The following is a 14,894-nucleotide window of genomic DNA, read 5'->3' as shown; positions in this document are numbered from 1 at the left end:
TAGAAAGGGCATTTTCTCATCGCTGCAACAGCACCTGGAGGCAGGAATACGCCCACGGAATGATGCCCAAAGGCAGACCGTGACTCCCTGAAGTCGCTCAGGTTCAGGACACACAGGGAGGCCAGATATAAACCTAAATTCTCATCTTTTTCCCAAATAATTTGGATTTTCAGCACTCTAAGGAAAATAATCACTGGGGGGAAAATATTATTGCTGTGAAGACAGATGTTTACATTAAAAAAAAACACAACAGGGCTAATTCCAGTGTCTGAAAGTCAAGAGGCTCCTGCAGGATGACATGAAGTTTGGGGTCTCGGGAGGCAACGCTGCTTTCCGGGGAACAAGGGAAAAACACAGCAGGTCGTTGCCAAAATATCACTCAGTCCAACGTATTTAGACTTATTTTCTTTAAAGCTCTGCCTGGTTAACAGCTGGGATCAGGTGGAGTTTGTCTGGCATCACCTTCATCAAACCAGCAGCTATTTTAACCGGAGCCGTGGTCAAACACAGCGGCCGATAAGATCAGCGAGGCTGGGACTGTAAACCTGGCAAGGAATCGCTCTTTTCTTGCCATTAAGAATAACTTTGGGGGTTTGTTTTGCTTTGTTTCTTTTGGCTGGGAGCGAGGTGCTAATATCCATGTGTTCTCTGTGATCCCCTGCAATCCGTATGGGCCTTAGCACAGCAGGGTCTGACTTGGAAGGGACCCAGCGGAGGAGAGGGGAAAAACAAAAAAAAAGGGTGTTTTTCTTCCCCCCCTCCTTTTGCTGATTGAATATTTGTTTTATATTGAAGTGCCTGTAACTAAACAGGAGGAGGTTGTTTCCAAGAGGAGAAAGCATTAACATCCTGTCCCTTAGGCTGAGACTAAACATCATCCACCTGCTTTCTAGATCCTTGATGGAGAAACAGGATCTTCATGATATTTATGAACCCCCTGACTCAACTATTTAAAACTCAACTAAAATTATTTAAAGATGGGCTTGACTTCAACTTAACTATTTAAAACTACTAAAACTATTTAAAAATAGGCTTAACTGGAAGGGTTCAGGAGTTAAAAAAAGGGAGGGAAATGCTGTCTGAGAGCTGCATCAGGCCTTCAGAATTCCCTGGAATGTGATAGAAAATCATGCCTTTCCACAGGTGACTGTTGGGTTTGATGCCTCAAGTTTAGCAGGGGTTAAAACATTTTTGTTTCTCTGGAAGAAGGAGAAGAAAAAGAAGTTTACAATGTGCCAAGGGCTTAAAAATGTGTAATAAACAAGGGCACGTAGCAAACGAGCTGTGCAGAGGATTTATTTAGTAACAAAAGGAAGCCATCGCTGATACACTCCCTAAATTTGGGTTTCCATCGCCCTAACACGCCACTTGTCACGAGTGTGGGGTCAGGATCGGAGCGAATCAACCCAAAAGCAGGCCTGCCCCCCTTCCCTGAGGTTGTGGGAACACATCCTATCGCAGATGCCGCCACACAGGAATGAGCTACCAAGAAAAATGAGATGGGAAAAGCAGCAATTCATGGGCCAGAGCCAAAATCAGGGGTGCCTGAGTGCCCAGGGTGCTGCTGACCTGGCTCTGAGCTCGCTCCTGAGAGACCTTCTCAAATGAGGGTCTTGACCTCGGTGGGAGCCCTTCCAGTGACTTTTGGATGTGTCCCTGTATCAGTAACACGGAGTTGGTATCAAAACTGCTGACTCGACAGCACAAGGGAACTTGAAGGGGTGAAAAGAGCTTTTAATTTAATTTTGAACCACATTGGTTAATGTAAATCATGGTAGGGAGTGGACACTGAACAGTCCACATCAGGAAGGTGACAAACACTTATATTTTCCAAGTGGTGATTTGATAAACAATTATTAATCGCCTTGATACATTAAAGTCATCGGTGCTGTAGAGGCCTAAGTTTTCAGGAAGAAAGGGATCATGATTTCAACCACCTGGTTGAACCAAGACCCCACCTGGAGGGAGCCCTTCCTCCAGCTCCAGGGTCCCCAGCACAGGACGGACACGGAGCTGTCAGAGCGAGTCCAGAGGAGGGACACGGAGATCATCAGAGGGATGGAGCAGCTCTGCTGTGAGGAAAGGTGAGAGAACTGGGATTGTTCAGCCCTGAAAAGAGGTTTGGGGGTGACCTAATTGTGACCTTCCAGTACCTGAGAGGAGCTAACAAGAAACAGGGAGACAGACTGTTTACAAGGGTCTGGAGTGACAGGACAAGGGGGAATGGCTACACACTGAAAGAAAGTAGCTTTAGGTTGGATATTAGGGGAAAATTCTTGGCTGTGAGGGTGGTGAGGCCCTGGCACAGTTTTCCCAGGGAAGCTGTGGCTGCCCCATCCCTGGAAGTGTCCAAGGCCAGGTTGGACAGGGCTTGGAACAACCTGGGATAGTGGAAGGCGTCCCTGCCCATGGCAGGGGATGGAATGAGATGATCTTCAAGGTCCCTTCCAACCCAAACCATTCCACAATTTGATGATCTTGGACTTTGGTGGTGGGACTTGATGATTCTCCACCAAAACAGACTGTACTTTGCTGTGAAGCAAATTTTGCTTCTTTTAAGTATTTTAATGTCTCCTTTTAAGACAAAACACATAAGGATTTTTACCAAATCCCGTGTTTTTCAAGTGACACAAGGATTTTGGAATTTTTTTGCCGGAATATACATAACTTCTGGTTTTTGAGACTGACCATAGAACAGCACGAGGGGGAGTATTTGTGGGATGTTTGATTTGTAGCACAATCACATGCCAAAATTTATTATGGAGAATAGCAGGAGAGCCTAAGCAGAGCTGACACACGGAGCAAGGGCCTGCTGTTTGCTTTCCATCAGGAGTTTGTCTGGAATTTGCATTTTTAGACTATGCTGAAAGCTCTGTCTCTGTTTGGGGGACAAACTCAGAGGTTTGCTGAGTGGTGGCTTGGCTCCCACCCAGGAGAGCTTCAGGAAAAGGCTTTTTGAAGCCCTCCCTGCACTTCCATGGTCGGATTCTTCCCAATACAAAGATCAGCTGAACAGCAAGAGGTAGGAATTGTCCACCAAGGGAAGCTACTTGTACCAGCCTCTTTCTATCCCCCCCAGAACATTCTCACTCCAGGATCCTCAGCTATTGAACTCATGTGATTCTATGCATGTAAAGAGGTCCAGGTTATGTCAGCGAGCCACTGGACAAGGATCTCTGGATCCTGGAAGGGATGAGCAGGGCTGCAGTCCAGGCTGCTCTTTCCAAAGTCTGCAGCATCCTCTGGTGGAGCCGTAAGGAAGGGAGAGCCATGCAGGGAAGAGGCACAGTGAGGTTTCATTTGGGGTCTCCAAAAATGCCCCCCAGTTTTGCTCCAATTCCCCAGTGCCCCCATGCCAAGCAGGTGATGCTGTGTACGGAAAGCTTTCAGCCACCCAGCAGCCAGCCTGGAATTTGGGGGACATTTCCATCCCTTGTTTTGCTGGAGCTGTCCTGGCTGACCCTGGGTGAGTGTCCGATGGGTCAGGAGCAGAACCTGTAGCCTGACTGGCAGAGCTGACTCCCAGCTTCTCCCCTTTTCCTGCTCTTAGTCACCACGATCAGAGCCCGAGGTATTTCTTCACTCCCAACCAAAGGAAATACTCAGATAAAATCTGAGCTCTCAGGCTGCGATTCTTTCCTGGATTTTGTTGTGTTTTGGCTTCAGGGGCAAAACAAGTTGCTTTATTATGACATTCTGGGGCCTGGAATGTTTGACTCACCACAGGGCACCCAGGTTCAGTGTCTTCCTCAGATTGAGAGGGTTTGGACACCTCTGGGCTGCCTCTCACCCATTTTTATCCCTCCTCTTGTAACTCCAAAGAAAAATTAAGTGATCTGGAGAGAGCAACTATGACACCCTTTCTCCCTCTTCCCACGCAGCAACCAGGATGCTCAAGGGAGAGATGTGGGGAGTGTGGAGACTTCCTTCTGTTCTAGGAAGCTCCTGAAGTGCACGAGAGCAGCCAGAACATTTGGAGAATCGAGTGAATCTCCTGAGAAACAAGACTGGTGGATGGAGGGCAGCGTGAAACCCAGCCTGGAGTCACGCAGCCGCCGGCGTGCCGAAGGTGCAATTCCAGAATCCCTTCTGGGCCGCTCGGGCAAAGATTGACACGCGGATACAACCCGGCGCTGCCAACTTCTCCAGCAATTCACTCAATCCTTGTGAAAGCAAGGCTAAATTGGCCGGGAGCCTTCACTTCATCTTCCCTCCCAACTCCTCTGGGTGAGAACTGTTGAGCAGACCAGGTTTCTGATAAAGTAAAAGCAAACACCATTCCCTCGTGCTGAGATACAGGAATATTATCCTGACATTTTAGCATGGATCACTCATATTGCTGCTCGTTCTCTCCGCTCCAAGAGCTGTGTCTTGACAATAGAAACATTCCCCGACTACAAACAAAATAATCAGGGTTGAAAACCAAATTCAGGGTGGAAACATTCCCTCCTCCGTGGGAGTGATCCATCAGGCTGGATTTACCTCCCAGACTCTCCCAGCCTAAGCAAATTGAGTTTGCACAAGTTATTTTTATTTAAAATATTTTGATTTACAATATTTTTATTCTGTCTTTCCTATAGTAGTCTCGTTTTCAGGGAAATGCACAAACATTTTCTAATATCAGGCCAAAAGCCTGATAATTACAGGGTCAGGGCTCAAATTTGTGTGATAGGAGTGTAAAAAAGAAAGGTAAACAGCACAGATGTCAGCCTCTTCCTGATTTATTTTTATGAAGGAATTTCTTTTACATTTCCTCAAGGAATTAAAATCGTTCAACATTTTTTTACAAGCAATTACAATTTCAAGATTAAATCTGCACTTAGTTAAAAAAAAAAATGCACCCAAGGAGGAATTTATCTTGGAAACAAGACCGGTGTGTTGAAGCACTTGGCAGCCCACAGATTTGTCCCATACGTTGGCTGTTTAAAATGATTTTATGTGATAAATAACAGGAATATGGGACCATCAGTGGGAAATAGCAGTTTGTGCTTCTCCTAAGCCCAGGTTTACCCCATCAGAGTTAGGAGCTGGTTTCTATAAACATCTCTCTTAACACTGGCAGTGTTATCTCTCAGTATCCACAGTGGGAGAAGGCGAAGAGCTGGATGTAGCTGGCACAGCAAACCGGGCTCCATTATAACTCTATTTAATTCACCTGAGGGAACGAACCCACTGAGGCCAATTGAAATTGATTAAACACCGAGACCGGGTGCTTGGAAAGCGCGAGAACAAATTTTTAATTTTTTTTTTTTTTTAAATTTCGCGTTGATTGGGGGTGTGAGTTTTTTGCGGGTTAGGCGTCGTTTCGGGGTGGGTTTTTTTGCGGGTTTAGGGTGTTTGTTTTGGTTTATTTCCCCCCAGCTTTGTTGGAACCGCCCTGCCCTCACTCAAGATGGCGGCGGGGCTGAGGCGATGAGGCGGCGGCGGCCATCTTGGTTTCGGGCGGGGGCGGCGGAGGCGGCGGAGGGTAAGGGCGGCCACAGGCCGGGAGGGACCCCCGGGATGGAGCCCGGGAGCGTCGGGAAACTCCTCCGGGAGCGATCCCGGCTCCTCCTGCTCGCCGGGAGGGCGACCCCCGGGCCTCGCCGCCTCAGGGACCGGCGGGGAGGTGCCCCCCCCCCCCCCCCCCCCCGTGCCCTGAGGCGGCTCCCGCTGGTGCCAAGCGCTGGGATAAAACAATTCCCGCTCTCTGGTTTCCTTGCAGGATTTAATAAATGAAAACGCAGAAGATGAGCGCGGCTGTGCCGGCGGCACAAGGAGGAGCAACACGGCGCGGGATCATCCCCAGAGGATGGTGAGCCTTGGTCCCGTTCCAGCCGGGAAGCGGGCGCGGCCTGGATTTCCTCGTGGGAGGAGCCTTTCCAGGGCTGTCTCGAAGGTAACCAGGCAGAAATCGAAGGGCTATGTGTTCTAAAAAAAAAAAAAAATCCCAAAGTTTAAGACTTGGAGGAATTTGGCCAGCAGGGTGCTGGAGGATGGATGGGGATTGTTCTGGAGCATAAATTGAGGTTCTTCTGGTGGGCAGATGGAGATACTCTAAAGGATAAATTGAACTTTTTCTGGAGCGTTAATGGGGATGCCCAGGAGGATAAATTGAGATTCTCTGGAACAGGAATGGAATTTTGTCTGGAGAATAAATGGAGGCTCTCTGGAGCATAAATGGAGATTTTCCTGGAGGATAAAAGGAGATACTTTAGAGGATAATTGGAGATGCTTTAGAGGAGAAATGGAAATTTTTCTGGGGGCAACTGGAGATTTTTCTGGAGAATGAATGGGAATGCTTTGGAGGGTAAATGGAAATTGTCTGTAAGATAAATGGAGATTTTTCTGGGGCACCAATGGAAGTTCTCTGGAACATAAGTGGAGCTGCTCTGGATGTTCCTCAGTTTATCAAGAAGTCCCCAGACAGGCTGGAAACCTGTTACTGTTTGCTCAGTGTCCTGACCTACCTAACTTTATGTATCTGCATCCTGTGGGAATTCCTGTGAGGAATTTTCCAGGGGATTAACACAGTGGAGCAACTCCAGCTTTTATTTATCTCCTGGTGATACTGTTTCTTACCTGTTACCTTGTTGTCTCACTGCTATACATATATTTTTATTGTCACAGTCCATTTTTAAGGTTCTTCTGCTTGTTTACCAGAATTCCAGGGATTCTCATTTTGATCCCTGTTGGAGCCCTTTGTTGTTTGTGCACATGCAGCTACTGAGAGTTTAAAGGAATCCTTCCTGGGAAAGATAATAAATTAAGAAAAAAAACCTTCCTCTTCCCCTGTCTAAAGAGAAAATTAAGATGTAATTGGAAAGACTTGAGGGAAAAGCAGGGTGGATTTATGTGGATAACAGGATTTTATTGTGGGAATATTTACTGTCTTTCCTATAAAAAACTCTTCCTTTACTGTGATAATTACCTCATGGAAAAAAATTATAAAAAATATATACAAATATAAATCTCTTCTTGTACTTTGGGAGCCACTGTTGGCCTTTATTTTTTAAAACAGTTGCACTGATTCCACTTGCACCAATTCCACTTGTACTAATTCCAGCTGCACTTATTCCAGTTCCTTATCAGGAGCTGTAATTGAATTGAAATGTGGTTTGAGTTTTGCGTCAGTTCTGGCAAAATTAAAGTGCTTTTGCAGTTAATCTGTTGGATGAATTATGTTTTCTGCAAATCTTGCACATTTTTTAAAAGTATTTGTTCGCTTATTGCCAGGCAAAAAAAGCTGGAAAGAAGTTACAAACAAATCCATAAAATATGGGGGAAAAAAATGTTGTTGTCATTTAAATTCTTGAAGTGAGTGTTTCGGAGACATAGAGATTCAGCAGCACTTTGGAAAACTAAAGTTTCCAAATGGGAACTAAACCCCCGAGTCTCATTTCTTTTTTTTCCTGAAGGAAAAAACGGTGGGAATTGATTAATTTGTGGCATTTTTTTTCATTGGAAAGACACTTCAGCCAGCAGTTTCCAGGGTGGTTTAATCCAGAACCAGATGAACTAAGGGATGATCTTGGAATGTATCTCTCCCATCTGGCTTTGTATCAGATCCCGGTGTCAGCGGAGCTCCCGCGGGAGCGCGGATCGGGATCTTATCGCAGATGGGAATCTTACAGAGGAGCAGGAGGAAATTAGCACGTGCTGTGCTCATTGATTTCTTTAAGCTCCACAGCCCTGGGGTCAGCACAGAAGCCAAGGATATCCTGCTGGAAAACATTAAGGGAGCAGATTAAGTGGGAGCTTTTGTGGGTTTGTGGGCTGAACCTCCGGATCTGCACTTCTTTGTGCGGCTTCCAAGTGTGCCGGAGGAGCCCTGGGGGTTGTGTCTCCACGTGGGGAATAGTTGGAAGGTGTTGAGTTGGGAGCATTGCAAAGATCCCTGCTGGCTGTGGGAATGACACAGTAGGAGTCTGAATACGAGGAGTCCTTTCCCAACAGGATTTAGACAACTCTATTTTGCCCCTTTCCCCTCAATTTCCAGCTTCTGGGAGATGGTTTAGTTGCCACGGTGGTGACCTGTCAAAGGTTGGACTCAGTGATCCTGGAGGTCTTTTCCAACCTCAGTGGTTCTGTGAATCCATGTTTCATCCTGTGCTTGGTTTGGCCTTTTCCTCCAGTTCCTTTTCCTAAATAGTTTCCCTATAGGAATATTGTTGTTTTCTCTGAGGAGACATCTGGGAACTTGCTGGCAGTGGGGGAGTGAGGAGGTTGTGGGTCAGCCAGGTAAGGAGGCTTGAAGATTCCATGGGTCTTCAGCCTTCCAGGGTCTGAAGGGGCCTGGTTTCTGCTGTAAATCCTTGTCACCTCTGCTGTGTGAGGAATGATTGATCCTTAATCCCGGCCAGACACGCTGCTCACGTTTTCGTGCTGCGGAATATTCATTCCAAAGGGTTTTCCTCGGGGATAAATCCAAGCCTGAGGCTGAAATAAGCCATATGTGTTTGCTGATGGTGGTTGTGCTGACAGGGATAACCTTGAGGTTTTCACCGCGTCTCGCAGGGAGGAATCAGGATGTGGAATTCCACCGGGCTTACTGATGTCATACTTGAATGGAAAAATGGGAAAGAGGGAGCCCATTCAAACATTTGTGTGTTTCTTCTGGCAGGATGGAGAAGAAGAAAATCCTGATGAAGTCCAAGGTCGCTGCTCCCAACCTCCTGAGGGCACTGCATTCCCTGTACCAGTTTGGGCACCTCTGTGACGTGACGGTTCTCACCCAGCACCTGGGAATTCAGGAGGAGTTCCTGGCTCACAAAGCTGTCCTGGCAGCTTCCAGCAACTATTTCAAGGGGCTTTTCCTGCACGAGGAGATGCTGGACACCAAGACTTGCACGGTGACCCTGCAGGACATCTACACGGAAGAGTTCACCTCCTTCCTGGAGTTCGTTTACACCGCGGAAGTGGAGATCGAAGCGGAAAAACTCCAGCGGATGAAGGAAATAGCCGAGAGGCTGGAATGCAAGGATCTGCTTGACATCTGTGAAGAAGTGAAAGCAGAGGGCAGGAAGGGCTTGGATTTGAGCCTCCACCTGAAAGGACAGAGGGGTGAAAGTGGTGGATCCCAGTGGCCTCACATCCAGCACGAGGAGAACCCTGACCTGAGGAGCTCTTCTCAGGTTGTGGCGATTCCTGTGCAGAGGAAACTTTGGGACAGGCAAAAACATAAGAAGTTGCTGGCGGGCCTTGAGATCATTGGAGGCCAAGGAGTGGGTCTGGAGCAAGAGGACGCTGGTTTTCCAGACCCAAAACCCAGGACAGCAAAGCTGCCAAAATGTAACAATCCAGATTCCACAAACGCACTCGGTGTGGATATCGTTAGTCTGGAAAACGAGGATAGTCGCTCCCTCCTAAGTCAGGCTGAGGCACAGGGAGCCTGCGTTGTGATTAGGAACACTCTGCCTGAGCGGTGGGAAGACGGAAAGAGTCTAATTTCCCAGTTTTCCACCAAAACAGAACATAGGAAGTTGCCACGGCACGCGGCGAAAATCCCAACGCCGGTGGCCTGCGGGAAGCGCGACGAATCCTTCCGCGTCCTGGAGCAGTACCGGGAGCACGTGGAGCTCCGGCACGACGCCGGCCTGGCCCTCAGGTCCCGCTGCGAGAGGTGCGGGCAGCGATTCCCGGCTCCGCGGAACCTCCGGCGGCACCGCCCGTGCGGCTCCTCCGGCCACGCCAGGGTCCCGCGCCGCAGGGACGCGGCCGAGCGGATCCGCAGGGTGCCCCTGGGGAAGCGGGAATGCCGGGCCTGCCCCTACTGCGACAAGGTGGTCGGCTCCAAGTGCGGCCTGTCCGTCCACATCCGGACACACACCGGGGACAGGCCCTACAAGTGCGAGCGCTGCCCCGCCAGCTTCGCCCACAGGTCTGCCTACACCACCCACGTCAGGTACAGCACCCTCGGGAATGTGCCTCCTCTCCAGCTACAGGCATAAAGGCATTCCCAAAGTCCTCTCTGCTCTAGGTCCAGAATTCCTTGGATCTGATGCGGAGTGTGTTGAAATCGGGACAGATTTTTTTTTTTTAGTTGGCTTCACTGAGCTTGCGGTGCAGATGACTGAGTTGAGGTCTCCCGGACGGGGAATTCAGGGAATTTCCCTTTGAATTGAAGGGGATTAGTGCAACCAGATCCAGGAAACCTCAGATCTGGGTTTTTAGTAAGAATTTTTTGTCTCCATGTTGGCATTTAATCTTTATTTCCCTTGGTTTAAGTCCATAATTTCTTATCCCATCCACCACGGCCTTGGAGGAAAATTTACCGTCCATCCTACATTCCCAGTCAGGTGACAAATATAGATCCTTGATGAACTGAGACATTTTAATTGCCTTTAATTACCTGGTCCAACTCTACCTAAAATTTCCCTATTTCTGGGCTTTCCAAATACACTGTGAATTTCTTAAATGGTGCAAAGAGCAATTCGAAGGAAGTGACTCTTCTCCCAAGGCCAACATGTCCGAATTGAAGCAATTAAACAATTAATTTTAATTGAGTTTATCATTTAAACACATTGAAGTTGTGCTCTGTTGTTTGTTTGTTTTAACAGGAAAATCCATGAGTCTGGGCAAGAGAGGAAACTCCTGCCTGTCTACTGGATGGTGGTTCCACCTGCACCTGGACCAAACACCACGAGCCGTGACAAAGATCCTGACAGAGAGCCTTGGGATGTAACATCAGAGGCCACGAGGAGTGAGGAAGAACCCGGGGGTTCATCCACTGCTGAAGCAGACTGGAGCGAGGAGCAGGAGGAGCAGAATGGGAAACACCAGGAAGCTGAAGCAAGGAGTGAAGAAGGGAATGAAGATGAAGGTGAGATGAGTGTGAAGGGCGAGGAGGAGGAGGGAGATTACGAGGCGGGATGCTCGGAAGTCGAAGGAGGTACAGCCAAAGAGGTGTGTTCCGAGGAGGATGGCGGAGACTCAAACGAGAAGGACGGCGAAGAACACAAATCAGACGAAGAGTCTAAACCACAGAAGGTCAGCAAAAGCGGGGCCGACAAGAGCCCCCCCTACGTGATCCGGTGCGAGAAGTGCCAGGAGCAGTTCGTGTCCCGGAAGCGGTACGTGGATCACTGCCGGGACGTGCACCAGTGCCTGCCCGGCAAGGTGTACCAGTGCGACGTGTGCAGCAAGGCCTTCGCCAGCTACACCAGCTGGAAGGAGCACCGGGCGTGCGTCCACACGGAGGAGAGGCGCTTCTCCTGCCCCCTCTGCAACGCCACCTTCAAGCGGCAGCGGGACGTGCGCACCCACTCCGTGCGGAAGCACGAGGGCCGCGTGAAGCGGCCGCTCTGCTCCGTGTGCGGGAAGATCCTCAGCTCCCGCACGGCGCTGGTGTTCCACATGCGGACGCACACCGGGGAGAAGCCCTACGAGTGCGGCGTCTGTCACTCCAGGTTTGCACAGCCGTCCCAGCTGAAGATCCACACCAGGTCAGCCTCCGGCCTCCCGTTCCCCCTCCCTGCACCCACAGCACCTTTTTCCTCTCCTGACTTCCCGGCTGTGAGTCCTTCTCCTTAGAGCAGGAACACCGGGATATCGTTTGGATTTTAGGCTCTGTGATTAATCCTTTTACGCAAAGGCTTTGGCTCCGGGTGGTTGTTGCGTTGCCCATGGTCGGGATTTCAACACAGATGCCCCGTCCAAACTCCCAGTCATCTGGGACAGGCTCTGAAATCCAACAGGATTCACTGATGACGAGTAGCATAGGCTGAAGAGTGAGTCAGGGACCTCAGAGACAATCTTGGAGCAAGGAATTAGTGTGGGATTTCTTTATGCAGCACAGAATCCGTGCTGCCCCTGAGGGCTCCTGCTGCACTCACTGAGTTTGACGGGATGAGTTGCTCTCTGGTGGTGTCTGTGTCAGCTGTGTCCTCTCCCAGGAGGGGGTGAATCATCCCATGGAAAATTTCCCATCTTTGTCTGAAAAGAGAGCAGAGCAGATAAGTTACAAGCCTCTTGCTTGACAACTTGAAATTAGGAATGATTTTGCTTGGAATTCCTGTTTGGGTTGGAATAAGGGAAGTCAGCGCAGTGTAAAGACCAAATCTCATGTCCTAAAAATGGGGATATCATGCCAGGTAAGGTCTGCAGGACACGAGGGACTGGGAAGGCCCACGGGATCAGGACCTGATTTATTAATAATCCTTTGTGCTTTGCCTCCTTCAGGTCCCACACGGGGGAGAAGCCGTATATTTGTGAGGACTGCGGGGCTTCCTTTGCCGACAAAGGAAAACTCACCGGCCACAAAAGGACACACACAGGTGGGCATTAAATACTCCATGTGGTTTCTCCCGTGGTTTTCCCTTTTCACTGCTTGGGATTGCTGGTTGGGATGTGAAGAAAATGCCCTTTTTTTCTTGTACCTCACAGAAGAGATTCCAAGTACCAAGATGGAATTAGTAGGGATAGAAGCTCTTTTAGCCTGGAGAAAAGGAGGCTCGGGGGGGACCTGCTCGCTCTCCACAACTCCCTGACAGGAGGGGGGGATTGGGCTCTGCTCCCAGGGAACAAGGGACAGGAGGAGAGGAAATGGCCTCAAGCTGTGCCAGGTTGGACAACAGAGGGAATTTCTTCATGGAAAGGGTGATCAGCCATTGGAACAGGATGGAGTCCCCATCCCTGGAGATGTCCAAGGAGCGATTGGACGTGGCACTCCATCCTCTGGGCTGGGCGACAAGGTGGGGATGGGGCACAGGGTGGGTGGACTCGATGACCCTGGAGGGCTTTTCCAGCCTCAGTGATTCTGTGCTTCGAAGACCAACTTCAGAGTACAAAACCCCCGTGCGAGAATCCCGCGTGTCCCGTCTCTCTTCCCTCAGGAGAGCGCCTGTTCAAGTGCGACGTGTGCGGGAAGCACTTTGCCACCAAGGAGTACCTGAAGTGCCACAAGCGCTGCCACATGGGCGCCAAGCCCTACAAGTGTGAGGTGTGTGGGAAAACCTTCGGCCTCAGGGCCTCCCTGGCCCAGCACAGCAACGTCCACGCAGGTAATGGAACCGCCTCCTGGCGCCGGGAAAACAAAACCGTGGCTCCTGGGGTGCTTCCCAGTTTTTGGATGGGGGCGTTTCATTCCACAGCTCCCTGAATTAGGTGATCACAGAAGTTGGAAAAGACCTCCAGGATCATCGAGTCAAACCTGTGAGTGATCACCACCTTGTCACTAGAGCAGAGCACTGAGTGCCACGTCCAGGCCTTCCCTGAACACCTCCGTGGTGCTGGAAGCAGGGCTCATCCTGATCCTGGCTCGTTAAACAGAACACAGGAAAATCTTGTGTCATATCAGTGGTGCTTTCCCAGAAAACTGAGGCCTGGCTTGTGCCAGGAGTAGAGAACGGCTGTAGTTCTCCTTGCAGGATCAGAGAGATGATTTCAGGGCTTCTTGGCAGTGGAGAAATATTTATCATGGAAGCATAAAATCCCAGACTGGGTTGGGCTGCAAGGGACCTTAAAGATGGGACACCTTCCATATCCCAGGTTGCTCCAAGCCCCATCCAACCTGGCCTGGAGCACTTTCAGGGATGGGGCAGCCACACCTCCTTTATCCATACTTTAAAATCCTTCATCCTTTTTTTTTCTTTTCTTTTGTGGGGGCCAAAGAACCCCCTCTCCTAACGCCGTGTCTCCCGGGATTGGTTGTTCCCAGAGACCCGCCCGTATTTCTGCGAGCAGTGCGGGAAGACCTTCACTCAGCAGGGCGCCCTGCGGCGGCACCAGCGCATCCACACCGGAGAGAAACCCTACAAGTGCCGGGCCTGCGAGAGGACCTTCACCGACATGTCCACGCTGCGCAGACACGTGGCGGTACGGCATCCCTCGGGATCTTCCCGGCCCTCAGGGTCACCTCGGGAGGGGGATATAAGCTCCGGCCGGGCGGAGGGTTCTGAGTTTTCAGCGTGTGGAATTTTCCTCCGACGGCGGCACAGCAGCTCCCACTGCTGGCTGCAAAATCCAGGCGTCTCCCAGCCTTAGGAAAAAAACCACCATCCCTGGAGGTGTTCAGGGAATGACCGGACATGGCATTTGGTCGTCGGTCAAAGGTTGGACTGGGTGATCTCAGAGGTCCTTTCCAGCCTAAAACATTTGAGGCAGGACTCGGGATTTTAGGTGCTTGTTATGGATTTAACTACAGAGTCCCCAGTCCTTTAGTCCTCACCTTTAATCCTCGTAACATGATGGTTTATACGACCCCGGGAATATGGTTTTACATATTTGAAATTATTTTAGTTAAAAATCGGGTATAATTGTTCTCCTGTCCTCTTCTCTTTTGATTTTTTTTTTTTCCCCCAGATTCACGACCGGAATGCTCACTGGAGAAGTTTCCTAATCGATCTCACCACCAAAAAGGACCATAACTGGTCCAAAATAGAGACCTTTGGGGAAGCCCATGCAGGAGGAGGCTCCACCCCGGAGATTTGGTCAATGGACCAAGGGAAACTTTATAAACCAGAAGGTGCCAAAACAGCAGCACAGGTGGCACCTGGTGCTGGGGACACCGGGGACACCGACCGCTCTCTCTTGTACTTGTAAGGTCAGTTTTGGCCCCAAAAATGTGCAGAATGGGGAAAATTATCCCTCAGAACTGGGGGAGTTATCCCCAGTGCTGCAGCTGGATTCCAGGTGGAGAAGGGGGTGTAATCCCTGCTGAGGGTATTTATTCCAGTGAAACGTTTAGATCTGTCCCGAGTTTTATTTTCCAAACCCGTGGATGCACCCCAGAGCATCCCATTGGGACCGGGGGGGGGGGGGGCGCGAGGAGAGTGTGTGTGCGTGTTTATACAGGCGCAGCGCGGTGCCGCCGCTGCAAATCACCAGTTTCTCTTTTAATAAAGCCGTCAGTGCCGCCCAGCCGCGTAAAACTCGTTTTCTTTCGCGCGGGCGAAACGCCCGAATTTGGGAACCAG

At 49.8% G+C, this 14,894-nt stretch overlaps 1 protein-coding gene across 3 annotated transcripts; it reads left to right on the top strand.

The window, feature by feature from the left end:
* Positions 1-5,420: 5,420 nt before the first annotated feature.
* LOC113997045 (GDNF-inducible zinc finger protein 1) lies at positions 5,421-14,728 on the top strand. Of its 3 annotated transcripts, none has more exons than XM_027738560.2 (8): positions 5,421-5,467; positions 5,705-5,878; positions 8,603-9,883; positions 10,539-11,423; positions 12,160-12,254; positions 12,813-12,980; positions 13,637-13,794; positions 14,281-14,728. In XM_027738560.2, the coding sequence occupies exons 3-8, from the start codon at positions 8,604-8,606 to the stop codon at positions 14,518-14,520; spliced, it is 2,826 nt and encodes a 941-aa protein (XP_027594361.1). In that variant the 5' UTR covers positions 5,421-5,467; positions 5,705-5,878; position 8,603; the 3' UTR covers positions 14,521-14,728. The 3 variants fall into 3 exon arrangements, 2 of the variants coding, with proteins under 2 accessions (XP_027594361.1, XP_039245753.1); XM_039389819.1 differs by lacking the exon at positions 5,421-5,467 and adding an exon at positions 5,529-5,608; XR_005566629.1 differs by lacking the exons at positions 5,421-5,467; positions 14,281-14,728 and adding an exon at positions 13,071-13,131 and having other exon boundaries at positions 5,545-5,878; positions 13,637-13,723.
* Positions 14,729-14,894: the final 166 nt, after the last annotated feature.

Source organism: Pipra filicauda, unplaced genomic scaffold (genome assembly GCF_003945595.2).
Source record: "Pipra filicauda isolate LSUMZ 115617 unplaced genomic scaffold, ASM394559v2 scaffold774_size96166_pilon, whole genome shotgun sequence".
Lineage (NCBI taxonomy): Eukaryota > Metazoa > Chordata > Aves > Passeriformes > Pipridae > Pipra > Pipra filicauda.
The sequence above is the reverse complement of the archived record's forward strand: the minus strand, read 5'-3'. Positions and strand labels throughout refer to the sequence as shown.

Coding starts and splice junctions, on each gene's coding strand:
- LOC113997045 (XM_027738560.2), top strand. CDS start 8,604: ATGGAGAAGAAGAAAATCCTGATGAAGTCCAAGGTCGCTGCTCCCAAC. Junction 11,424..12,159: donor CAGCTGAAGATCCACACCAG/GTCAGCCTCCGG, acceptor TGCCTCCTTCAG/GTCCCACACGGGGGAGAAGC. Junction 12,981..13,636: donor GCACAGCAACGTCCACGCAG/GTAATGGAACCG, acceptor GGTTGTTCCCAG/AGACCCGCCCGTATTTCTGC.